General features: G+C 36.6%; 1 protein-coding gene across 5 annotated transcripts in view; it reads right to left on the bottom strand.

Annotated features, from left to right (window-relative positions):
• The window catches only part of PTPN13 (protein tyrosine phosphatase non-receptor type 13), a 210,665-nt gene that overhangs the window by 116,521 nt on the left and 66,445 nt on the right, over positions 1–27,699 (bottom strand). For all 5 annotated transcript variants that reach the window (XM_045880821.3, XM_045880823.3, XM_045880824.3 and 2 more), the window contains exons 3-5: positions 16,589–16,767; positions 5,802–5,867; positions 3,471–3,656 (exon numbers count right to left, since the gene is read on the bottom strand). In XM_045880821.3, the coding sequence (XP_045736777.1) occupies positions 3,471–3,656; positions 5,802–5,867; positions 16,589–16,767 (431 nt within the window). The remainder of the gene's footprint in view (positions 1–3,470; positions 3,657–5,801; positions 5,868–16,588; positions 16,768–27,699) is intronic.

The raw sequence follows: 27,699 nt of genomic DNA, 5'->3' as shown, positions 1-27,699 counted from the left end.
ACTGAGTAATGATGTATAGAACTGTTAAATCACTATATTGTATACCTGAAACTAATCTAACACTGTATGCTAACTATACTGGAATTAAAAATAAAAAATGTATTAATGGGGGAAAAAGTGTATTACTTTAAAAAATTAAAGTAAAAGTGTATCAAATCTGATCAAATTCCACATTATAAGGGATGAAAAATTAGAACACTGGGTTTAGTTAGATGATCAAGTAGAGCAGAAGCTTCAGGAAATAAATGGAGAGATGATGATGAAGAGAAATTACTTAAATCTGACATCAAATGCATGCGTACGTATTTGCTTACAAACATATATACACAATCATTTTAATATTCCTCCATTAGTGAAACTTGCTTGAAACCTACTTATGGTAGTAGTTTAAGGTAGTATATTCAAGGTATTATGTTTCCTACTTCTAAAAAGACTTAAATGGAAATATTTCTGGAATGATGTCATCCTTTAAATTACATAAATGATATTAGTAGTGTATTGCACTATGTTGTCAGTAACTTAAGAGATAAGGCACATCCTGCATCTTTGGGAATCCCTGCATTGACAGTACTATTAGTAATAGCTGCCATTTATTGAGCAATTACTATAAAGCAGGCACTGCTTTAGGTGCTTTACATACTTTATTTAATCCTCAAAACCCCTTATGTGGTAGGGTTATTATCCTTGTACTACAGACAAAGAGAGAAATAGCAAAAAAAAAAAACAACCCAAAAACAACAACAACAAACTTCTAAGAACCTTGAAGCAGCTCCTCAACATTGAAATAATTATCTTCACAACTGTTCAGTAACACGAGTGGATGGTATGTGTTACTATTCCTATTTTACAGATAAGTAAAATCGAGGTCAAAGATGCCGTAACATTAAATCAGTAGAAGAACCAAGACAAGTAAGCTGGCCTGCTGACTTTATACTCCATGCTAATTTACTTTCAGTAGATAAGAATTATGGTCCCTTGAAATGAATTTCACCCTGAACAAAAGACTAAGTCATTCTCTTGGCTCCTGGAGGCAACAACAGCTTCAGAGGAGCAAAATGGCTAACAGCTTGGGCTTTGGGGTCAGAGAGATCCAGGCTCCAATTGTGTCTGTCATTTACAAAGTGCATGGTCATGGGCAGATTATTTAATCTTTCTAAGCTTTAGTTTCATTATCTCTAAAACGAGGGTAATCTGAGACTGTTAGGACGAACAAATGTGGACAAGCACATAAGCCATTTAGCACAGTGCCTGGCATAAAACAAACAAAAAAAGGTAGCCGCCGAGGCTCCGACTATTGGGTGATGTCCAGGAGACTAGCAAGAGCAATAGAAAGAGAAGGGGAACAATGTTAGTTCTTCTTAGTAGACATTTGCCTCTGGAAAGGCAGGGTATCCATATACTAATTCGACTGACCTTTCTATTCTTCTCTCCTACTAAACAATCCCACAACACACCCCATATCAGACTTAATACTGTTCCTCAAACATACCCCGCTCTTTCCTATTTCACAGCATTTATCCAGGCTTGCTTCCCTCTGCCTAGATTACCTTCTATCAGACTACTGGATCTAGTTCAAAGTGCTATTTTTCAATGCAGTCATAACTTGTATCCTTCCCCTCAAAACTTCATAGCTTTAAAAATTCTTCCTATGTTGCTTTTCATACTTTCCTCTGCATTTTATAATTAACCAAATGGTTGTAGAACTTTAAATAAGAGCTCTTTGAAGGTAGAGCAAATATTTTATTAAGTTGTATCTTCTGTAGTATCTAGACAGGTTTCATATATAGATGAGCAATATTCGTTACTCTAATAAACTGGCTTAAATACTAAATGTAAAGAGACGGAGATCTTTTATCTAATATGGGCAACTATTAGAAGGACAATAGAATTCCATGGAGGAATATTTCTTCATTAAAAGAAGGAAGAAAAAATAATTCTAGCAATTTTATTAAAGGGATGAAATCAGCAAGACAAGTCTTAGAGGAGATGTGGTAAAACAGAAAGATCCCTGGACTAATAGGAAATATATGTCCCATAAGCTGTGTGAGTCTCAATTTCCTTATTTAAAAAGTGAAGGAATTAGTATTGATCACTTTTTCTCAAAGGAAATTTTATGTAACATTAGTATTATGAAAAAATCTGTAAAAAAAAAAAAAAAAAAAAAAAAAAGACCCAAATAAGTTTGGGAAATGTTTTACCTACATGCGTATCACTCTTGAAGGTGAGTAATATAGTCTAGTGTATTAAAGGCTCTGAGAAGTTCTGCAGTGAAAATATATTTTAATTTCTCTTAAATAGGTTTTCCTCAAACTTATTTGATCACAAAGGAATTTTTAAAAACAAAACTGTATTTGATAATATGTAGGAAACTTTGTTCTGGATACAGGGCTTTCATAGATTTTTAGTAGCTTTACCTTTGTTAAAAAAAAAACTCAGATGCAGGAATATAAACAAATAAGTAAATTAGAACTGGAGAAGCTCTAGTTAAGGAGGGGAAATAAGCAGCCAAGAACCCATTCACTCAGCCTCTACTACCTATATTCCTTTCACTTCAGAAGTACCAAGGTACAGTTTACAAACCATTTGCCTGGAAGAATCTATGAGACTGTTTTGTGTCAACTAGCAAATTGCACAGAATATGGCCCTCCAGCCATACAACATCCTGGTTAAAATGGCAAAACCCCTAGGAAGAAGAAGTGAGAAGCCATCAAGAACACTGTGACAGTGGCAGATGTGTAGTGCACGCAAAGAAGAAGGACCTCACTCAGGTACCATAACTCTAATGTGTAAGAGCAGATAAAGTTATCTAGATCAGGTATCAAAAACCAAGGAGTATCCAAGTACTATATATTCATGTCTTTTTGTCCCAGATAAAGTATAACACAAAATTTGCAGAGGTGGGACTATAGATACAGGGTTTGTTATTCTTGGGATTCTTTCTATCTATGACGAGAGAGAACGGGAGAGTCCAGGTCTTGGGGCAATCTAGCAGGGATACAAGCATGTATCACCCCCTTCACACCAGGTGACAGTGTCCATAGAAGGTGGGGAGAGTTTTGGGAATACTCAAGGGGTCCAGACAAGTAAGTAGCCAAGAAAGAAGTATAAAGCAACAGAAAGTGCATTATTAATGCTAAAACCCATCTTGTATGTCAATGTATTTTTTCACAATAGACAGAACCACTTGCTGGAAGCTCCTTACGATGTAAGAAAGGAGGCAAGAACAAACATTTTCAGCTCTAACATGTCCTAAAAAAAGACAAATTCTCATAAAATCTAAGAGACTAAGTTACTGCACCGAGCTTCTAAATTTTAAGTCATGTTTCAAATAAACAATTAACATTAGAACAAGGAATTTAATGTACTGTTCCCTAGTCTTCATTGAGAAAATGCTACCTACAGTATCTTTAAAAAAAGTTTTGCTAAATTTTAAAATATGACTATATATACCAGTTGGAACTGTAGCTTACCCCAGAAAGATTTCCCAGAACCAGTTTTACCAACTGCTTCACATAGGAAAATGAAGGTGCACAATTGCTATTCCTAATATGGGCACTGCAAGCATCCAGAACAGTCCGAACAGAAACTCGAGCGTAAATAACATCTTCACACATTCCAAGCAGGATGCTGTTGAGATGATCTCCAAGCTTGATAGGCTGAATATAAAGAAAGGAAAAGCAACTTTGAAAAGTGTATGTACATCTTATCCAACATGAGACAAGCCATTTCAGGAGTCCCAGGAAGCACACCAAACACACTGCAAATAATTGGAGGAAAGGAACTCCTTATCTAGCAGCATATATATTTTACTACATTTTACCTTTTCATAACCCCAAAAAAATTATTAGCAGAAGATGGTTAATGTAACTCTCCCAAGATAGGAAGTGTTACAGAAAAATTCAGGTGTTTTGTTTTTTTTTTTTGTATGATAAAGAAATGGAATTCCTCAGTTATTCAAGTATTTTGGTAAGCAGTTCTCTGAGTGAGTGAGTGAGTGTGTGTGTGTGTGTGTACATACATTTTGGGTGAATAAATGATTTCCTAACAGTCAAAAAAAATGTAATATATTCAATATATTAAATATAATTTGACACTGATGATAACTTAGATTTCAAATACTACAATGACTTAAGATCATTTAAATATAAGTTCTCATTATGCTGGTGAAACACAGAAAGTGTAATGTAAGATTTTTTAATTAGTTGACATGATTTATAGAATATTCTATCCAAATGTCCAATAAGTATACTTAAAAATGCAAATTAAAACCACAAAAAGAAGCCACTACACAACTCAACAGAATGGCTAAAAATAAAAAGACTGATAATTTGAAGTACTGATAACAGAAAAGCATTGTTTGGTGGGAGTTTAAACTGGTACAACCACTCTGATTAAGCAGGCTTTTCCTGTGACCCTTCCTTTCCACTTCTCATACATTTGGGTATTATGTCATCCTTTAGATCTCAGCTTGGATGCAATGCGCTTTAGTAAACTCATCCTAATCCTCTAAGTCTAGTTAGAGGCTCCAACTCTGGTTTTCCACAGCACCCTCCATTTCCCTACCATAGCATTCACGCATTGTTATAATTGTCTAATTTTTTGCCTTGTACCCTGGATGGACCCCACAGTCATGGGCCATTACATTCCTAATGTCTAGTACAGTGTCTGACATAAGATAGGGGGCTGAATGCTTTTGAAATGGTTATTTAGTATTTGCAAAATGATTATGATTTCTGACAGCAAAATATGAGTGAAAGCTTATGCTTTCTCTCCAATTTATATATTATTGATATTTACTTAATTTTTGGCTATCTGAAGAGTATAAAGTGTTAACCATAGGTTGTGATCACATTTTACACCTAAATTGGGTTGTACAATATATGACACCAATATTTCCAGTAATAATTTAACTTTCTCACCTATATTTATAAAATTGAAACTGAGGAGAGAAAGTAAATACACAGTATTTTTCATGATACAAAATGATACCAAACCAAGTTGAAGATGTCATCCATCTTTCATGGATCTTAGGATGTCTGAATTTTAGAATAAAAGCCTAAAATGCTTGTTACTTCTTAATTTGATGAAACAAAAAGAAAACAACCCTTATATTTTTGTTTTTGATTTCTAAATGCCTAAAATAAAACCTAATTCTGCATGTTACATCTTTGCTTTGATGAAATACAGTTCTTAAATTTTCAATTACAATTTATTACTTTTTTTTATATTGGGTCTTTAGGAGTCAATTATTTTAGAAAATAAGGACTAGAAACAGCCAAAGGTCATCAGAACCAAAAACTTCAGAAAGTGTTGCTTTAATGTTGGTGTCTACTTCCATAGGCTTAGTGAAGTATGATTTTGAAGTGTTAAGGAAAAAAAGTAATGAAGTATAAACTATATTTTGAGACACACTTAGAGCTATTATTCCTATGTGTCTGCATCAAAAAAGGTTATCACTTTAGTTCAAGAATTAATCATCAACATTTAGGATCCCTCTTATCAGTCATTACATTAGAAGAAATACAGTGGACTCCCATTTCTCTTGCTATAATTTTTGAAGGGGCCATTACATTTCACAGACTAAATTGCATGTAGACAGTAACTGCTCTAAGTCTAAGAACATTCTGAGAATAATAATGCCTTTAGTACTTTATTATTTCATGCTGAGAATATGACATTATTAATGTGAACAAACAGCATAGAAATGCTGGTATGCCTGATAACTTGCTGTAGAACATAAATATACAAGGAAGAGCTTTCTAAAAAGGGTAAAGTTGTACAGATGTGACAATTTGACTTACTTGGCTCTGGGGTACTTCGTGATCAGCCCCCCAATACAATGTCATTCCAAGAGAATAAATATGGATCTAGGAATAGAATTTAAAGAATCATTTTATGGTAAAATAAAATTTAAAACTTTAGCAAGTACTAAAAAAACAATTTAGTGAGTACTGTATATTCATGACTTTTTTTTTTTTTTTGGTCCCAGATAAAGTATAACACATGATTTGAGAAAAATCGTCATTTCATATTTTACATAAATGTGAGAGCTTAAAATAGAAAAGAATGGAAATTATCAGAACAGATTTTTCCCCATAATTCCCCAGCCTATCATCTATGAATAATTTTGTTACTTCTTATTTATTTTAAAGTTTCTTTATGCAAACTCATGCAAATATATTTTCTTTCTTTTTTCTTTTAAATTAAGTAATCTCTATGCCCAATGTGGGGCTCGAACTCATGACCCCAGGATCAAGACTTGCATTCTCTATACACTGAGACAGCCACGTGCCCCACAAATACGTATTTTTATGAATGCCAGAAGCTTTAAAAATTACTTTGCACTTGCATGTTTAATTTAACAAGAGATATATGTGATATCATTTTATACATGCAGGTATTTCTCTTGAGTTGATTCTCTGAGATTATGGATTAAAGGGTAAATCATCTGTAATTTTGATACACATTGTTGGATTCCCCTATACAGAATTTGGGGATGCAAAAAATCCATTTTGCATTTCTGCCAGCAACATATAAGAGATTTTTTTCACAAGCCTTATCTATAGAATGTGCTACAAAGTTCTGATTTTTGCCAATGTGAAAAGAGAAAATAATCTGATGGAAGTTTTTTTTTCTTCCCCACTGAAGTTCTGATTAGCATTTTTCTTTCTAAGAATGGATGGGGTAACAGATGGAGAAAGAAGCTGGGTGAAAAAAGATTTTTTTGCATTGTTTGCATGCTTCTTAAAGATTAGACAAATAACAACACATTTTTATGTTGATAGGAGTGATCCAACGGGGAAAACTGGAACTGCAGGAGAGAGAAGAGGTTGTTGGGAGAAGACTGTTGAGTAAGTGGGAGGAATGGAAGCTAAACCACAAGTAAAGGAGTTGGCTTTACGGAGGAGCATGCATGGTTCATCTGGGGTAAGGAGACAGAGAAGATGGGAATTTATGTGAGAGATCTGGTAGTGGGATCCTGGGAAAAGTTGCTCCTGACTGCTTCTACTTCTTTCCTGTGAAACAGGAAGTGAGATGAAAGTGAAGACAGTTTGGGGTGCCTGGGTGGCTCAGTCGGTTAAGTGTCTGCCTTCGGCTCAGGTCATGATCCCAGGGTCCTGGGATCAAGCCCCGCATCGGGTTCCTTGCTCAGCAGGGAGCCTGCTTCTCCCTCTCCCCCTGCTTATGTTCCTGCTCTCTCTCTCTCTCTGTCAAATAAATAAATAAAATCTTTAAAAAATAATAATAAATTTAGAAAGTGAAGACAGTTAATCTCATAAGTAATCATTTCCCATTTTTCCTCCTGTTAAGAAATTCAGAGCTAAACTTTTAGCCCACCTCTATCAATATTGCATAATCTTACTATGTGCATTTTTTTTGCACCAGTCTTAACTCCAGCACTGTCTTATTTTCTTGCCTTTTATTTTCATTTTGCTCTTATTTTCTCACCTTTATTTTTTTAATTCTCTAAACTGTCTCAAATCCTCTTTAGAAACAGATGAGGTATGCACACAAAAAACTGGGTATCCTTCTTACAATTTCATAGCACTTTAACCTACTCCAACTTTGTCTGCTAAATTATTCCAAATCTCAGATTAAAAAGTTGTTCTTTTCAAAATTTTCATTGCTCCCAATTAAAAAAAAAAAAAAAAAAAAAAAACCCCAGTTCTTTATAATGACAAACAGGGCTCACTCTGACTTGCTTCTACCTCCTTTTTCTAGACAGATTTATAAGTTTTCCTTCTGTTATTACTTCTTCATGTATCATAACTGAAACACTTCAGCACTACTAAATAATTCTCTGTTGCCAAAATAAATCCTGCTGTTTCTCAATTTTTCTTGAGCAGTTCTTTCTTATCTGTCAATAAAATTCCTACACTATTATTGATGGTCTAGAGATGTATACCATATAAATTTTCCCAAACAGGATAAAGCATTCTCTTTCATGTAGTTATATTTCATTTGTATCTCTAATGAAACAGTTAACTAATATTGCCTATAATATAGTTAAGATGTGTCCATGTTTGTGTTCCCTGAGGAAGTCTTTTTTATACATCTTACAATACCTCTTGGCAACTAACACAGAACTTGTATATAGTATATAGTCAATATATGCCTGCTGAACTTAATGAAATGTACGTTAGGTTCAAGATAGCATAGTGCAGGCTATTTGTATATTTCTGTTCAGATTTCTTTTCAAAGAACTTCATATGTGAACACCTTTTCAAAGAACCTCATATGAAAAACACTTTTCATGGCTTTAGCATAAAGAACTAATTACATATTCAAATATATTTCTCTTAACATGTTAATATTGATTTATGATTCTCTGAGTGCTTAAGATTCTTTACTATATTTACTGCTCAATATGCTAAATGAGTTACTATATTTTAATACTTTTTATACATGACTATATAAAATTAGTAGCACAATTCCTAAAACTAGGTTATAAAATTGTATACTTGCTGATCATCTATATATATAGTATAATGATTAATTCTATATGGCAATTTGGACCACAGGATGCCTAGATAGTTGGTCAAACATTACTCTGGGAATTTTTGTGAGAGTTTTTGGATGAAATTAACACTTAGTTAAGTAGACTGAGTAGAGCAGATTGCTCTCTCTAATGTGGGTGGGCCTCATCATTTGAAGGCCTGAATAGAACAAAATGGCTTCCCCATTCCCGAGGAACAGAAAAAATATATATATTTTAAAGATTTTATTTATTTATTTGACAGAAAGAGACACAGAGAGAGAGGGAACACAAGCAGGGGGAGTGGGAGAGGGAGAAGCAGGCTTCCCGCCGGGCAGGGAGCCCGATGCGGGGCTCGATCCCAGGACCCTGGGATCGTGACCTGAGCCAAAGGCAGACGCTTAACGACTGAGCCACCCAGCCGCCCCCAGAAAATATCTTTCTGTGTGACTGCATTTGAACTAGGACATCAACTTTTTTCTTGCCTTTGGACTTGAACTGAAACATCAGCTCTTCCTGGGTCTCAGGCCTGCTGGCTTTCAGGCTACTACACCATCAGTTCTCCTGGTTCTCAGGCCTTCGGAGTTGGAAAGGACTAGAACAGCTAGACTTGGAAAGTGGGACTTAAGAAATCCAGGCAATTAAGTGGATATGTGAAAAAGGAGGAGTCAGAGATAAAGATACAATGAAAATGTGACTTGGGTAGGAGGGCACTTGAGTGAGCTAGTTAATATAACTCATGGGGAACGGAAATATATTTTTGTCTTTATAGGTATAATGGGTTGGAATGTAAACTCCGTAAGTGGAAGGAATTTGTCCCACTTACCACCCTATCCCAGGACCTAGAACAGCACTTAACATATACTAGAAATATTTAGTGGGCTTTACTTTGTGCTGGATACTGTTTTAAGTACTTTACAGGTATTATTTAACTTTCTGATAACCCTAGGAGGCAAGTACTCTCATTATCCCTTTACATATAAGTCACCTGAGGCGTAGAAAGGTAAGCAAGTTGTGTGGGGTCACATATCTTTCAAGTGACAAAGCCAGAAATTTTACTCAGAACCCACACTTGATACATATTTGCTGAAAAATAAAACGGGATAATAGTGAAAACAGTCATCACTGAGAAGGCTCACAGAGTACCTTCCACCTCTACGTCCATTCTCTAAAGAGGAGATGTTAAGTCTTCGAAGATTTAGCTTACTGAGCATAAGACACTGGGTAAGGTACTGCAGTCTGATATGCAGATACCTCCCACCCAGTGATTTCTGTGGAGAAGTAAGAGCTGCTTTATGTGTGCTACATAGCTCCTTTTAGCAAAACCCCTTGGCATTGTGTGGCTATGCATTTAATAGCAACAAAGCATAAATAGCTGTGGGTGAAAAAAATCCTCAATTGTTTCTACTCACTCAACAAATTTTCAGAGCCTCTAAGTGGCAGATATGACATACAGCAATGGTTCTCCAACTTCAACACAGATCAGAATCATCTGGTAAAACACAGACACAGGGTCCTACCTCTAGGGTCTCTGATTTAGTAGATCTGCTGTGGGGTCTGAGAACCTGCTTTTCTCACAAGTTCCCATAAGATGCTGCTGCTGCTGGTTGGAGGACCACACTTTGAGAACCACCAGTATAGAGCAGAGGGGTTACATACAATGAGTAGGACAGGCAGGGTCCCTTCCATCTCAAACCTTCTATTATAGCAAACAAGACAAGATAACGTGATGTACAAGACAGTATTCAGAGGGTACAATTAGTGTAAAAGAAAGCTTTAGATCTACAGGAAAAGTTAGCCAGGCAATGAGGGGATGAGGCAAGAGCTGAGATGGCATGAAAGAGAGTTGGAGGCTGAAGGAAAGGAATATGCAAAGGCTAAGAAGAAGAAAAGCACGTAGCGCATCCAAGACATTGAAGTAAGTCCAGAATAGCTGGAAGCATAGAGCTTGAGATAAAGAGTGCTCAGAGGGAAGGCTGGTGCGGTACACCCTCAAAGGCCATGGTAAGGAGTCTAGAGTTTCTTAAGGGAAATGGAGAATCTGAGTAATGTTAGGCAGCAAAAGGACAAGAACAGATATGGGGTTTCAAAAATGTACCAACTGTAGTTTAAACAACAGACTGGACAGGGTCAAGACTGGAGGCAGGGAGAGGATTAGAAAGTGTTTGCACCACTGGTCATTCATGATGGACTGACAAGGTATACTCACATTGTTGTATACCAGATCTCTAGAACTTCTTCATCTTGCAAAACTGAAACTCTATACCCACTAAACACAAATTCCTCCTTCCCTCTCTTATCAGCTCTGGGTAATCATGTTTCTACTTTCTGTTTCTACTGTCTGACTGCTTTAGATATGTTACAGGAGTATAATCATACAGTATTTGTCTTTGTGTGATTGGCTTATTTGTTTAGCATAATGTCGAAAGGGACACCCATGCTGTAGCATGTGATAGGATTTCCTTCTTTTTAAAGGCTGCATGTTTTCCATTGGATGTGTATGCCACATTTTCTTTCATCCATCAATGGACATTTGAGTTGCTTCCTATGGGGTATTAAGAATAATGCTGCAATGAATATGGGTATGCAAATATCTCATCAAGATCTTGCTTTGAATTCTTTTGGATATACCCAGAAGTGAGATTGCTGGATCACACAGTAACGTCCATAATGTTTTCCATATTGGTCGCACCATTTTACATTCCTAAAAACAATGCACAAAGCTTCCGTTTTCTCTGCATCCTTGATAACACTTGCTATTTTCTGTTCTTTTGATAGTAGCCATCCTAGTGGGTGTGACATAGATTATCACCACAAACCCAGCATTTAAAATGTTCAATTTAATGATGTTACTACATATTGGACTCTGGTACTAGACAGTCCTGGAGTTTCTTTTTTAGTGATTTGCATAGTGTCCATTAAATAACAAGTACAATTGTCAAATTTATGGATGAATGATTAGATAAATGGGAAAGAGGGGAGAAAGGATGCATTTATAAGATTTAATATAGAGTAATTTTAGTATAATGTGGATAAGGGAATTTGGTCTTTTTCTTTTTCTTTTTTTTTTTTTTAAGATTTTAAGGAATCTCTACACCCAATGTGGAGCTTGAACTTACACCTGTGAAATTAAGAGTCACATGCTCCACTGACTGAGCCAGCCAGGTGCCCCGGTCTTGTTTTGACAAGTTCAGTTGAGGCTTCTGCCAGGGTTGGAGAAGTGAATTTCCATTATTGTTCTTACAAAGATGACCCTTGATATTCAAGAAGCACAGAGATAATAGCAGCCATAATTCCTGATATTTAGACGGCAAGTTAGTGGCAATGAGCACTTAAACTAAGAATCCTTTAGATTATCAGGGATATAGTACAAATCCCTAGGGCATATCAATATTCTTGAAAACAAATCACAATAAGAATTTGATTCAGGTTCCAATCCCATCAAATTGATTTCAAAAGAACTGCCAAATTAAGCACATCCTGTGCTATGCAAGCAGGAAGTGAACAATTACCAAGTAAACAGAAAAGCCAGAGGATCAAAAAGCTTACTGTGACCTGTATAAACTTGTATAGTTTTTAAAGAGGCATGTTATCGGGGCGCCTGGGTGGCTCACTCAGTTGGTTAAGCGACTGCCTTCGGCTCAGGTCATGATCCTGGAGTCCCAGGATCAAGTCCCGCATCGGGCTCCCTGCTCAGCAGGGAGTCTGCTTCTCCCTCTGCCCCTCCCCCCTCTCATGTGCTCTCTCTCATTCTCTCTGAAATAAATAAATAAAATCTTTAAAAAAAATAAAATAAAGAGGCATGTTATCTTGAAAAGTAAAATTTTAAGGCAAATAAATGAAAGTGCCTATTTATAGAGCTGGTAATGAGGTAAATTTTTCATACAACTGTACATACACAGTTTACAAAGCAAGTTCCATTGAATAAAGAGAACATTTTTATGCATCAAGATCTTACTAAGCACTCATTATTATTTACAATACTGTGCTGGCACTTAGTATTATTTTTAAAAATAATAGTAAGCATGTACCGAATACTAGTTAATGACATCCTTAACTCATAGAAGTCATGAAATGCAATTACCATCCTCTTTCAGTACACCCCTTCCCCATTAAAATCAGAATACTAGAATAGTGATTTTTAATTTTAACTGCCATACTAACAATATCAAATTAGTATGTTTCCACGAATTTATTGGCCACTAGTCGTCAAATAAATATGTCCTTTTGCCCCCCACCACCAAAAAAAGAATACTAGAATATATGGCTATTCCCCTGACCTTTGCTTTATATTTACATTGCAAACAGGAATGGGATAAAAAAACGTGCCTTTGATTTTCTTTATACTTAGAATTGCACTGAAGCTTTTGAGGCATGAGGTAAGCTAGAAGTGCCAATTAGATCCACTAGAAAATCAAATTTATTTTAATGTAGTAATGGCAACAATTCCACACCCATCCCATCCCAGCACTGGCTCCTAAACACTCAGCCTAGTAATAGGGAGGTGTCAAATCACTTTCCCAACCATGTGCTCTAAGTTGTACCTAAACACAGGGCAGTTTACTTGTTTGGGTATCTTGACATCACAGGGCAAAATGGTAAAACCTTCAGCAAATGAAAAGCACTTGTGCACCTGAAATTTCTACTAAGCACTTTTTTCTTTTATTGTGGATTTTAAATGCTTTCAAGAATTCATAAATACCTGTGCAAAACTTTTCATAATTAGAAAAAAACCCTACTATAATTCAGTAGAAGTTTTTAAAACTAATGCAGGCATGGCTTTGTTGCAGTGTTTCTTAGTTTTTCTGAGGTCACCAGATCCACTTGAGAGACTGATAAATTTATGGACACTGTTCCTCTTCCTCAAAAGTGCTCAGACATGCAAAACTTAGTTTGCTATTTTATTGGTTTGTAGATATCTTGAAGCTCAATGAAGATTTAGAGATCTCGAGGCGCCTGGGTGGCTCAATCGGTTAAACATCTGCCTTCTGCTCAGGTCATGATTTCAGGGTTCTGGGATCAAGCCCCACGTTGGGCTCCCTGCTCAGTGGGGAGTCTGCTTCTCTCTCTCCCTCTGCCCCTCCCCCAACTCGTGTGCTCGCTCGCTCTCTCTCTCTCAAATAAAATCTTTAAAAAAAATTAGAGATCCCAAGGGTTAAGTAATTTGCATACACGCTATGTCTATTTCCAATGTTCTAATTACCCTCTATCTTTTAAAAGTTTATTATTAGGGGCAACTGCGTAGCTCAGTCAGTTAAGTGTACCACTCTTGATTTTGGCTGGGTCATGATCTCAGGGTTATGAGATGGAGACCCATGTCGGGCTCTGCACTCATCGGGGAGTCTGCTTGAGATTCTCTCCCTCTCCCACTGCCCCTCCCCCTGCTTGTGTGCTCGCTCTCAAATAAATAAATCTTAAAAAAAATTATTTTTAAATGAACCACAGACTGTACAGACTGCATGCATTTAAATAGTAACAGTAGGGCGCCTGGGTGGCTCAGTTGGTTAAGCGACTGCCTTCGGCTCAGGTCATGATCCTGGAGTCCCGGGATCGAGTCCCGCATCGGGCTCCTTGCTCAGCGAGGAGTCTGCTTCTCCCTCTGACCCTCCTCCCTCTCATGCTCTCTGTCTCTCATTCTCTCTCTCTCAAATAAATAAATAAAATCTTAAAAAATAATAATAAATAAATAAATAAATAAATAAATGAATAGTAACAGTAAATAGCTATATATATGCTATGCAGCTTATTAAGACACCAGCAATACATTTGAATACCTTCACGAGATATAACAATGACCAACACTCTATACACTCTATAATATACAAAGTTCCTTTCAAATACCTTGTATCATGTAATAAAAACTTCTTTTGGCTAATGCCTTAAGTATTACCTCTACTTCATAGGTGTTGTCTTCCTTTACTGGTTCCTTTGCTTATACCTCCCAAAATTCTTAAGCAGTTCATGGAATTTAAATAAAAGGTAGATAAACCTGGATTCTCTACCAATTCCAGTCAGTCTTTTTTCAGAAACACAATTAATGGCTCAAATCAAGATGCCTTCTTCTAACTTAATCAACAGATACATGTGTACGTACGTACACACACACACACACACACACTCTCTTCCTCACTCTTACCTCCTCTCTCCCTCACCCTCTCTGAAGAGGGAAACATTCACTGTCAGTGATAGAAGGATAGAAGGATAAATCAGTGCAATTCCTTTATATGGCAACTGGGCAATGTATATCAAAATTTAAAATGCGCATACTGGGTCGCCTGGGTGGCTCAGTTGGTTAAGCTCCTGTCTCTTGGTCTTGGCTCAGGTCATGATCTCAGGGTCTTGGGATCAAGCCCTGTGATGGGCTCCACCCTCAGTGGGGAGTCCGCTTGAAGATTTTCTCCCTTTGCCCCTCCCCCCGGCTCCTGCTATCTCTAGCTCTCACTCTGTCTTGAATAAATAAATCTTTAAAATAAAATGCACATACTTTTTCATTTAATAATTTCACTATTAGGAAATTATTAGGTTGTTTTTTACACTTATATGGAATAATGTATGGGAAATGATATTCATACCTAATTCTGAATTCTACAAAGTTCATATCTAAATCATCATAGCCAGCTGCACGCTACACACACACACACACACACACACACACTCCCCTCCCCCCCCATAGCCTTGAGAATGAAATTAGATCTGATGTCAATGGTACTGCCATCCTCAGACTGGATATTTCTTTTTTTTTTATTTAAAGATTTTTATTTATTTCTTTGACAGAGACACAGCGAGAGAGGGAACACAAGCAGGGGGAGTGGGAGAGGGAGAAGCAGGCTTCCCCGAGCAGGGAGCCCGATGCGGGGCTCGATCCCAGGACCCTGGGGTCATGACCTGAGCCGAAGGCAGACGCTAAATGACTGAGCCACCCAGACACCCCAGACTGGGTATTTTTATCATAAATTTTCCTTAAATGAACTGTCAAACTTTGTCAGCTTCATTTCCATTGTATCCCCTTCATCCATGCCTTTATATTCCCAAGGCATTACATGATTTTCAGTTCTTTCCCGCAGATTATTAAAACTCCTCATATTTCTATACAATTCCTATACATTCTGTTGTGTGCGTGTGCAGTATAGATTCTGTGTAATGTATAGATTCCTATATAATACAATTCCTATACAAATCTTTCATCTTACCTAGTTTTCCACTTTCATCAAACATACCCTCTAAAATCACAAATCACATCATATCATTCTCCTAAAAATATGTCTCAGAAGAAAGTCTCAAGGTCTGGCATTCAAAGTCTTCTTTATTCTGATTTAATAGCCTCCTTCTCTTTATCCACAGCCTTCCAGGTAGCTAATGCTCTAGCCTAACTGGTCTAACTAAACATTTCCCTATCAGAGTGGACAATTTCTTACCTCTTATCATTGCATATACTAGTAACCTTGAGTGGAATGCTCATTTCTAGCTATTTTTACTTTTCTAAATTCTACTCATTCTTCATGGCCCAATACAAATGCTACCTTTTCTGTAATTATCGTTCTAAGCTAAAAACTAATTGCTCCTCTTCCAGCATCCTAATATACTCTATCCCTGTATATAGCATTTATTTCAATCCATATATTACAGATTGTTTCATATACATCGATCAGGATCAAATTTTTTTTTTTTTTTAAATAGGCTCTACACTCAGCGCAGGGCCCAGTGCAGGGCCTGAACTCACGACCCTGATATCGAGCCCTGAGCTGAGATCAAGAGTCGGATGCTTACTGACTGAGCCACCCAGGTATTCTGATCATTATCAATTTTCTAGTTATTTTTGCATCTTTCTCACAAGCACAGTGCTTTATACACAGAAGGCATTTAATAAGTATTTTTAAATATGAATTAATAATGGCTCACATTTAAAAAATATTTTTTCTTAGATCCTTAAATTTTTATAAAACTACTTTGCATTCTTACACAAAATTTATATGAACTTCTTGAACACATGATCAGTTAAAATTCAATGGCTGTTTTTTCAGAGGGTTGAGGTAGGGTAGCCTAGTGCCTTTTACTTTTCCTACCCCAACTAAAATAAAAAACAAAATCAAGCAAAAAACATTTAAGAGTTACCTTTTCAATATCTGAAAGAGAAGTTAGTGACTGATTTTGAAGAACCTCTGGTGCGGTGAATGCACGAAGATCCTGATTGGAAATATTTTCATCTGTAAATGACACACTACCAGATGGCAGCAACAGCAGAGACCATGGAGAAATGATGAAACCAAGGGCAGCAGGATCAGCTATGCTTACTGGTTTGTAGCCACACAGAATAAAAAGAAAAAAAAAACTGCTTAAAATTATAATCCAAGTATAGATCATTTAAAGGACTATCCCAACTTATTCATATTTATGTGAACAGGTAGTTACATACACCAAAGCAACATGCTACAAAGAGAATGGGTTTCATGCATCTACTATTGCTAACATTATTAAAAACATTACCTTGATTTGGCTTAACCTTTTAAAATTTAGATGGTAAACCTTGGAGAGCAAAAATAGAAAATTTTCATTGTCAGTCATAAGAATTAAATTTGGTTCAAAAATTTTACCACAGTGATGTAGATGTACATAAGGATTAAGTGGTTCTTAAACTTTCTGTGTGGGGGGAATTATGGATTCTTTTGAGGATTTGGTGAAAAGTATGGTCTCTTTTTTGAGAATATAGATAATAAATATAAAACTCTGTATACAAAAGAAATTCATGGATCTCCATATAGCCCATTTATGGACCCTATGTTAAGATTTCCTGATTTAGACTACAGTGTTGTGAAACATTCCTCAGATTTGGAATTAGTAAGGTTTCAACTTTAATAGAATGCCTCTTGTTTTGCATCAAAATATATATTTGTCTGAATTCAGATTTTTGTCTTGTTTGCATTTGTTCATTATTTCACTAGAATTTCAGGCAACTTCTATACTACCAAAGGTGATCATTGGGGTCTCTAACATTTTTTGTTTTAATGTTTGCCTGTATGGGTTCCTAACAGGACACGTTTAAAAGTATTAAAATAAAAAACAAAACTACACACACACACACACAAACATTCCTTAGATTTCAGCAGGCCTGCTCACAAAAGTAAAGGTATACATTAGGCTCAACAAAATAGACTTAGAGGGAATTTTATCTTGTCCTCCCATTGCAAAAGGAAGTTAATATACATTTTAAGGTAACTGCTACGTGAACTGGATTATGGACTCAAGAAACTGCTATAGGAGAGTCACAAAAGGCCTGTGACCACCACTGCCACTATTATTCAATCTGAATAGGCTGTACTGATAGCTCTCAAAGCCAAATCACAAGAAATTGACAAAAGCCTATGGTACAATTTGTTAAACATACTACAATATCTATACTTTCCTGAAACCAACTTTTATTAGAACAGAATCATTCACCCTTTCTGACTTTTTAACTTCTACTTATGGTCAAGATTCTAATCAGAATTTGACTTATGTTAATAAAAAGTAAACTATTAAAATTCATTCCTTTTTTGAAGATTAAAAAGACAATTTTATGTTCTCCTGCATTTTTTATGAATCTGAAACATGTCTTTAGTAACTGTGTCAAGGAAGAAATGTTTGAATGTATCCTTTCGTCAGTCAGCGCGTCTTATGTTACACTGAAGCTGAGTTACAGACCAGCGGTCCTTAGAGTCCCACCCAATCACACATCAGGCAGCTAAAAACATGGCCCACAATTCTTATGCTAAAGTATGTTTTAATGAATCATCACAGCTGGTAAGCCTAGGTATATTGTCTTTCAGAGCCACTTTACACATTTTCTGTTAAAAGCTTCTTCCTGGGTATTTCATGCACAAATATTACACAGTCCAGCTAAAGAGAACTCAAACAGGGCAGAACAATATTTTCTTTGCCAAACGATGCTATCCAAAATACTGGTATTTCCCATGTCACAGATATTATAAAACAGTCTACAATCAATTCCTTTCAAATTAGCAATAAAAGGGAACAAACATTAGGAGACCAATAAGGAAGGCCACCCACTAATACGTGGTATGAGATGATGATGGCCCAGAACCGCACAGTAGTAGTAGGGGGGGTGAGAACCTGTTGGAACTCAAGTGTATTTTAGAGGTAGTGACAACAGAATTTCCTGACATACTGGATGTGAAGCACGAGAATGAGAAGAATCAGGATGACGCCAAGATTTTGGTCTCAGTAATGGAAAGGATGGAGTGTTTTCAACTGACTTAGAGCACAGGTAGCAGAGGTAGGGGTTGGGAGATGTTGGTAGGAATCAGAACTTTACTTTGGGACCTACTAAGTTTAAGATATCTGTTAGAGGGCGCCTGGGTGGCTCAGTTGGTTAAGCGACTGCCTTCGGCTCAGGTCATGATCCTGGAGTCCCGGGATCGAGTCCCGCATCGGGCTCCCTGCTCAGCAGGGAGCCTGCTTCTCCCTCTGACCCTCCCCCCTCTCATGCTCTCTCTCTCAAATAAATAAATAAAACTTAAAAAAAAAAGATATCTGTTAGATATTCAAATGGGGGGATCAGTAGGCAGCTGGATTTGGAATTTGGGGGAAAGGTCTGAACTGGAGATACATTTTGGGGGTCACTGGCCTACTAGATGGTATTTAAAGTCTTGTGACGGGATGAGCTCACCAAAAAATGAGTTGAGATAGAAAAGAAATCAAGGGCAAGGACTGTACCCTGGGGTACTCCAACATTAAGACTGACTGCTCCTTGTCAGTCTTTTTTTCCAGGTTGTTCTTCCCTTGGGCATCTGTGCAAGCATGGTGTTATAATCTCTCTCTCATACTTCTTTCACTCATCACTGCTATCTCCACCCCATATTTTAAATGATTCTTTTTATTAGCCTTTCTATGCAGTTCCCCAGTATCTAATCCTAAATCTAAGAGAGGAGGCTGGGGTTCTAACTCTCATCCCTAATTCCTGTCAGTCTTATTTGGGGATAGAATTATGATTTTTTTTTTGTATACTTGTTGCCACCTGAAATTATAAATAACTGGAAATCACAGCTAACTGAGAGACATAAACACCACTCAGAAATCTAAAGGCTATGTCCTGTCTTGTCATTTTGGGTGCTAGTGTCCACTTAGACCAGAAAGGAGCTTGCTATACTTCTCCTCATTCGAGGCCACAGACTAACCTTACCCCAGCCTTGACAGAGTAGCACAGAACAGAAACTGCTGAAGGTGAAAGTAATCCATGCTTGCTTAGCACTACAATATTAAGAGATTTATTCACCAGCACAACCAAGGTCAGCAAAACTACTGTTCCTCTGGCAAGAACATTATCTTTCGCACTGTACTTTATACAACAGGTTAGTGTTTGTTTGTCTTTCCTGAATCTCTAAAGTATACCACAATTATAAACACTATTCATACTTAAACACAACCTTCCCAACCTTACAAGTCATTTGCTCAGAGAGCCCAAAGTACTACTGGGGAGATAAAATGTATTTATAAAATAAATATGAGAGAGAAAGCATAAGGTATCTAAGAGAGAAAAAAGAACACAAAAGGAAGCTTAGAGGACAGCATAATTACTTCAACTACAATGAAGAAAGAATTAATTTCCTTTTTTATATGTGGCCCTTTAATATGAGTAAGATTTGACCATCATTACGAGGGAGATTCCAAAGAAAAGAAACAGGCAAAGCAAAGACATGTGGTCAGGAAATTATTAAGTTTGTACAAGGAACAGCAAGAACTTTGGGCAGAGAAATGGCAGAGAGCAGTGAGAAACAGAATTACCAAGGTGGGTCATATTTTCGCTTGTTAGAAAACACACACACATAAAGAAATGACAGATATTTTCATTGTTTTCAAATGTGACTTTTAAAGCTAAAGCAGCTGCAACAACAAACTACATTGCTGTCAAATACCCAAAACACACACATATGACATTCAAGTATTAGATTCTTTAGAGAACAGTCAAACCACAAAATATATTTTTCAATAATTGTAAAGGGTTATGCAAACCTACAAGTGAGGAAATTTAGAGTAGTGGCTCCAATCAGTGTAATTCACTGTCCTTGTCTGACCACAGGAAGGAATTTAAAGCAAATGCATTCAAAATCCTTCAAAGAATGCTAACAAAAGAATATTTAAAAATGGAATTCTAGAAGCTTGTAATTTGATGTTCTATAATGTTTTACTTGTGTGATGATTATCCTCAAGAATGCTATTATTATGAAACAGTAAATCAGATGTGAACTGATTCCAGTAGTCAAATGATTCTATTTATAGACTTTTACCAACATTCCACAGAAAAAGTTGCTTAAACAGAATTTCAAGTGGCTAGAGGCAAAATTAGAAATAAGCAAAAATCTGATATGCAAAGAAACATCTTACTCAGAGCTTCTTTCCGATGCTCCCTTAAACTAAGTCCCATATCCATGCTTTTATTAAAATTTACTTTTTAAAAGATTTAATTATTTATTTGAGAGAGAGAGTGCACCTGAGAGCAAGTGCCAGTGAGAGGAGGGGCAGAGGGGGAGGTACACAGAGAGGGAGAATCCCAAGCAGACTCCAAGCTGTGCGCAGAGCCTGACAGGGGACTCGATCTCACAACCCTGAGATCATGACCTGAGCCAAAATCAAGAGTCGGATGCTTAACCGTTTGAGCCACCCAGGCACCCCACCCCACTTGTTTTTCCCCCCTGAGGGACTTTATTTTCTATTGTCTCCTTCATTTTATTTTTTAGCCTTCCAATTATGGTATAAAAATTAGGAAAATGATCATAACCAGTAACAAACATGGTAAGAGAACTAAACAAAATATCAGGAAATCATCTAAAGACTTAGAACAACGATATCATTTTGGCCTGAAAAATCCCTTTGCCTATTTAGGTATATATACAGAAATTGTAGTCCTCTTATTCCATATGTTCTATTAGAGTACTTGTCAAAAATCTATGCAGAATCCACTGTTCCAAACTCCAAAAAGTTTGATGAAGTCACTCTATAATATACAATTCTCTGAAAAATTCAGTTCGTATGTATATACAAATATATACAGTGCTAAATAAATCATCTGGTATAACAATGCACAAACAAAAAAATAATTGGTTCAGAATATTTGAACATTTTCTTGATTAGCAAAACTTTGTGTAATATTAGTAAATTAGTAATTAGTAAAAATATTGTGTACATAATTAGAATTAAGACATCTATATAATACGCATTGATAATATTTGTCTCTTCAAAGTCATTAATGTTCACATCATATATTTTTTCTTGATACAACCAATTGTTCAACAGCACTTAAATTCCAACAAGCCTTTGATCCTAGAATTTGTATTCTTGTGTAGTAGGTTTCAGACCTTGCTGATCATCCAAATCTCTAAACTCAACCATAAGATTTGGAAAGACATCAGACAACTGTCAGCTTCATTTCATTCCTTTTAGTATCTGACTTCATTAATTTAGTATGTAGTCTTATTTAATTAAGAGACGAAGTATATGGGGTGCCTGGGTGGCTTAGTCGGTTAAGAGTACAACTCTTGATTTTGGCTCAGGTCATGATCTCAGGGCCGAGGGATCGAGCCCCTGCTCAGCAGGGAGTCTGCTTGAAATTCTCACCCTGCGCATTCTCTCTCTCTCTCTCAAATAAATCTTTAAAAATTAAAAAAGAGAGAGAGAGAGAGGAAGTATAATGGTTAGGAGTTCAGACTGAAGCCAGAATCCCTAGGTTAATATCCCAGGTTTGACTTTTATAGCTTACACTGTGATCTTAAATAAGTTACCGAGCCTCTCTTTGCCTCAACTTCCTCATCTGAATAGGTAAGGTTGTTGTGAGGATTCATGGAAAAAGCCCTTGGAACTGTTCCTGGCACACAGTAGGTACAATACAAAAGTAGTAGCTATTATGCTCACTTTGGCAGCACACAGACAACAGTGGTAGCTATTATTATTTAATAAGTCTTTTCTCTGAAGATACCACATGTAGACAGTACATCTAGGAAAACTCACTAAGTTCATCCTCAATCACCTACTTAGCTTCCCCTCCCCTCCATGGAAGATAAGGAGCATACCATATATAACAGGTACCATAAATTTCAGAAGAATAGATCAAATTACATTTTTAGGAATTTTTTGGCATCTCTTACCTAGAAGCATAGTAGAAATACAGATGACTTATGGTACAAAGTATCCTAAAATATTATTATTTTTTTAAATTCCTTGGAAAAATGTACCTTCAATAACTGTTCTATTTATATGGTATTTTTAGTTAGCATCAATACCAAATTTAGAAAGACTAGTTTAAAATTTTATAATCAATCCAGTTTGTACTTACTAACTACTCATGTGAAATTGGTGTTTTACTGTACCCAGTGATTAACTTTAGGTAGAACATGAATTATTAGATGAAAATGTTTATTTGGAATGTATACGTATCGACTATGGTATCAGCATACAGTTTCAGAAATTTTTATTTGTAATAGAAGTTATAGCATGCTGATAAAATTAAATTATGCAGACATGCCCTCCAAATTGATGTATTTTATGAGCTTTTCTTGACTACAACAGGAGAGAAAAGGCATTTTTATTTCTTCATGACGACATTAACTCACACAAGTACACACATTCTTTTTCTTTTTTGCTTTTAAACACTGAACACATGCAAGCCACCTATCCAAACCACAACCACTGTAATCTTAGTATGGCATCTGATCATTTAGGCTTCTAGTAGTTTTGTTTTGTTATTTACTTGCAAGATTCTTGAGATAATCCCAAACTGAGCCTCTTGTTAACAAAACACCAATGAGATCTGAGTTAACAAAAGTGGTATATAGGCAATCTATATTAGTAAAACTAAATTGGTTATGATTATTAAAAGCAACAGGGCTTATACGGCTAGAACAGTATGGATATAGAAGGAAGCAGGTCCCTAAGAATTTGCTCTCTACTGCAGCAAACTTTCCTGGCCACCTGATCCAAACAGCATGAAAGAAATAGCAGCAGTTCCTTTCACGTCTTCTTTCATTCTTTTTTTTTTTTTTTTAATTTTTATTAACATATAATGTATTACTTGTTTCAGGGGTACAGGTCTGTCTGTGATTCATCAGTCTTACACAATTCACAGTGCTCACCACCATAGTACTTACCCTCCCCAATGTCTATCACCCAGCCACCCCATCCCTCCCATCCCCCTCCACTCCAGCAACCCTCAGTTTGTTCCCTGAGATTAAGAGTCTCCTGTGGTTTGTCTCTCTAGTTTTGTCTTGTTTCATTTTTCCCTCCATTCCCCTATGATCTTCTGTCTTCTTTCTCAAATTCCTCATCTCAGTGAGATCATATGATACTTGTCTTTTTCTGATTGACTTATTTCGCTTAGCATAATACACTCTAGTTCCATCCACGTCGTTGCAAACGGCTAAATTTCATTTTTTTTGATGGCTGCATAGTCTTCTTTCATTCTTACCATATTCTGAGGAAGCTGCCTACTTTATTCTTTTCATATATTAAGTTCCTCCTCTTTCATTTTCCTTTGGTGTTCACTTTTTCCACCAACCTTCTTTGCACTCATCAATAAAAACTGCACACTCAAAAATTATATGCCAAAATACAGAACAAAATGCTTTTGTAACTCTGTTTTCACACATTTCTTCTAGAATGGAAATGTTTTAAGGATATTAACTATGAATTTCTTAAAGACCAGGTACAAGGCCATTACAATAATGTAATCGCAATACTTGAAAAAAAATGAATTTGTTTACAATTCCAACTCCATACCACAGGTTCACAATCTTTTAAAGGCGTCCTTCTGCCCTGCTCTGCTATGACAATAATCTGTCAATTTACATTTTGCCGGTCACAAAAAAAGGTTATTTTGGAGCTTCATTATGAAGAAAAACAAAAGTTTTCTTTCAACACCAGGAACTTCAAATTATTCACTGAGAGATTACTCTTATCTTTATTCTATTCTACAATCTTTATTACTTTCAGTTATTTTTTCCAAGTATGAGTCAAAGGAAGCGTCAGCTTTGTTAATCGGAATATTGAAACAAACTTTAAATTTACAAAGTATTGGCCTTAGGTGGGTTGGGGTAATTAAGAAAGCACACAAGACTCCTGTCTCCTGAGTCATAGGATTTTGGTGTGAATTCTGGAGACAGGGTACAGGATTCTACACAGTATTTTCTAAAAGCTTCCTGGGGATTCAGATATCCATACCAGTTGAGCTGACACACATATAAGAATTACTGCCCGGGCGCCTGGGTGGCTCAGTCAGTTAAGCGGCTGCCTTCGGCTCAGGTCATGATCCTGGAGTCCCAGGATCGAGTCCCGCATCGGGCTCCCTGCTTGGCAGGGAGTCTGCTTCTCCCTCTGACCCTCCCCCCTCTCATTTGCTCTCTCTCTCTCAAATAAATAAATAAAATCTTAAAAAAAAAAAAAAAAAAGAAGAATTACTGCCCTTAAGAGGGTCAGTAAAATGGTATCACAGCTCAACTGAGTTGCTTCTTGACCTTGTAATTGCTCCATTTCCATGTCACTTAAAGGACAGTAAGAACATCATGAGATGGAGAGTATTTGTGACTTTATATTCTCCCCTAATGCTTGAATTTTTTTTTCCAGTTTATTAAGCCACAAATGAGGCATTTTTGAAGATATACAGAAAACCAGAAAGTGTTACAAGTAACTCTTTTATCCATAATAAAGTCATTTTCTATGAGAAAGGCAGAATGACTGTCAGAAATAACTTTAGACTAGAAGTGAGACCTGAAAAGTTCTTCTCTATTTATAAGGAAGAAGCTGAATAAATGGCACCAAAATGAAGTGAAGATCCCACTGTGCATTTAGAAATAAATGCCTTATTCACCTAATCAAATTATCTTCATTAGTTTTTTTTTCTTTTTTGTTCCCAAAGTAAAGCAAACTACAGATGAACTTCCTATGCATTTTGTTTCTTCTTTGACCCTTTCTATAAATCCAGGGAATATCTATGTTGTATCTCTTCAGGCCTTGCAGCAAGCACCTCTGATCTCCTACCTTGTCTGATATATGCATGTGACCTTACACATACAACTTGTACCTAGAAAAGACACTGGGACTAACAACAAATTTTATTTCCTGAAGGAGGGTCCAAACGTAGGGAGGAAAACTATTTCCGCTGCAGACTTCTAAAAGACAAATTTGCTTGAAAGTGGTTTCTTTCTTAAAATATGCCAATCATATCTTTTTTTTTTTTTAACATTTTATTTATTTGACAGAGAAAGACACAGCGAGGGAGAGGGAACACAAGCAGAGGGAGTGGGAGAGGGAGAAGCAGGCTTCCCGCTGAGCAAGGAGCCCGACGCGGGGCTTGATCCCAGGACCCTGGGATCACGACCTGAGCTGAAGGCAGTCGCCTAACCAACTGAGCCACCCAGGCGCCCCTCGCCAATCATATCTTATTTAACCATCCCATTCAAGTAGTTGTGAAAATGTTCATCTTGAACGGTAAAGTCTATTTCAAAACTTGATTATATTTTGGAACCCAGTGCCAAACTTCTTAAAGCACTGGCATTTCTATTGCCACCCAGCAACTTCCTGACAGCCTCTGTAGATCACATAGGGGCTGCATTACGTTTTGTCAGACAAATTAAACTATAACTGATGTAATCCACAACAGAAATAAATTTTAAATTAAAGGCCATTTATGAAACAGCAGGTTTTATTTTTTCTCCCTCCAACACAATTTCAAGTTTCTAAGAAACATCTTCTTCCACTCCTGCTAGCTGAATAAAATGGGGAAAAAAGATTACAAATTTTCAAGAATGAACTCAGCAACTTCTCTTTACATTTGAGGACCTTTTAAAATTATTCTTTATGGGACACCTGGGTGGCTCAGTCATTAGGCATCTGCCTTCGGCTCAGGTCATGATCCAGGCCTGCATCGGGTTCCCTGCTCAGTGGGAAGCCTGCTTCTCCCTTTCCCACTCCCCCAGCTTGTGTTCCCTCTCTCGCTGTCTGTCAAATAAATAAATAAAGTCTTTAAAAAAAAAATTACTCTTTACTTACAATGACTGAAAAACCAAAAATATTAAGGGTGATTGGCATTTATTTCATGTTTTGAGAATTGAATGAAAAAGTCAATTAAGATTAGTTTATATTTTCAATTTCTAGAAAAAGGAAACATAGTTTGCCAGAGAGAAACTCACTTTAATTATGATGACATGATTCTACATAACCATGATCTGAAGCTATTTATGAAAAATATTTTTGTGATTACTAATGCTATTCTCTGCTGCTCTTCAGATATCCCCTCCCTATTTACATTTTCAAGAATTTTTCCTTCTAAAGAGAAATGGGAGAGGCCTGTTTGAATGGTAAACAATTCCACTGTCCAAAAAGAAATATCAGGACACATTTCTTGTAAAAATGTTAAACATGACTGATACACATCACTGAAAAAGGTAAAAATCTTAACTGATTACTAAATGATACAATGCATAAAGCCCCTTTTTAATTTTTATATTTGAGAAAAGAAATAGAGAAGTAATCATAAAATGCTTTCTTTAAAAAGCTTAGTTACATAATGTGGATAAATCTCAGAATGTTGAGTAAAAGAAGTCAGACACAAAAGAGTTTACATTGTATGATTCTATTTATATGATGTTTAAAATCAGGCAAAATTTATCTGTGTAACAGGTCATAATAATGATTACGCTTAGTAGTCAAGAATTAACTAGAAAAAGAAATAAACCCACATGTATATGGCCAATTAATATACAACAAAGGAGACAAGAATATAACAATAGGGGAAAGACAGCGTCTTCAACAGTGTTGGGAAAACTGGACAGCTACATATGTGCAGAAGAATGAAGGTGGACCACCTTCTCACACCATACACAAAAATAAACTCAAAATGGATTAAAGACCTAAGTGTGAGACCTGAAACTGTAAAAATCCTAGAAGAGAACACGGGGAATAATTTCTTTGACATAAGCTGTAGCAACATTTTTCTAGGTATGTATCCTCAGGCAAGGGAAACAATAAACAAAAATAAACTACTGGGACTGCATCAGTATAAAAAGCTTCTGGGGTGCCTGGGTGGCTCAGTTGGTTAAATGTCTGTCTTCAACTCAAGTCATGATCCTGGAGTCCCGGGACCAAGCCCTGCATCCGCTGGGCTCCCTGCTCCTCCCTCTGACCCTTCCCGCTCTTGTGCTCTCTCTCTCTGACCCTCTCTCAAATTAATAAATAAAATCTTA

Source organism: Mirounga angustirostris, unplaced genomic scaffold (genome assembly GCF_029215605.1).
Source record: "Mirounga angustirostris isolate CCGP_5_RB_7025 unplaced genomic scaffold, mMirAng1.0.hap1 SCAF_2, whole genome shotgun sequence".
Taxonomy (NCBI): domain Eukaryota; kingdom Metazoa; phylum Chordata; class Mammalia; order Carnivora; family Phocidae; genus Mirounga; species Mirounga angustirostris.
The sequence above is the reverse complement of the archived record's forward strand: the minus strand, read 5'-3'. Positions and strand labels throughout refer to the sequence as shown.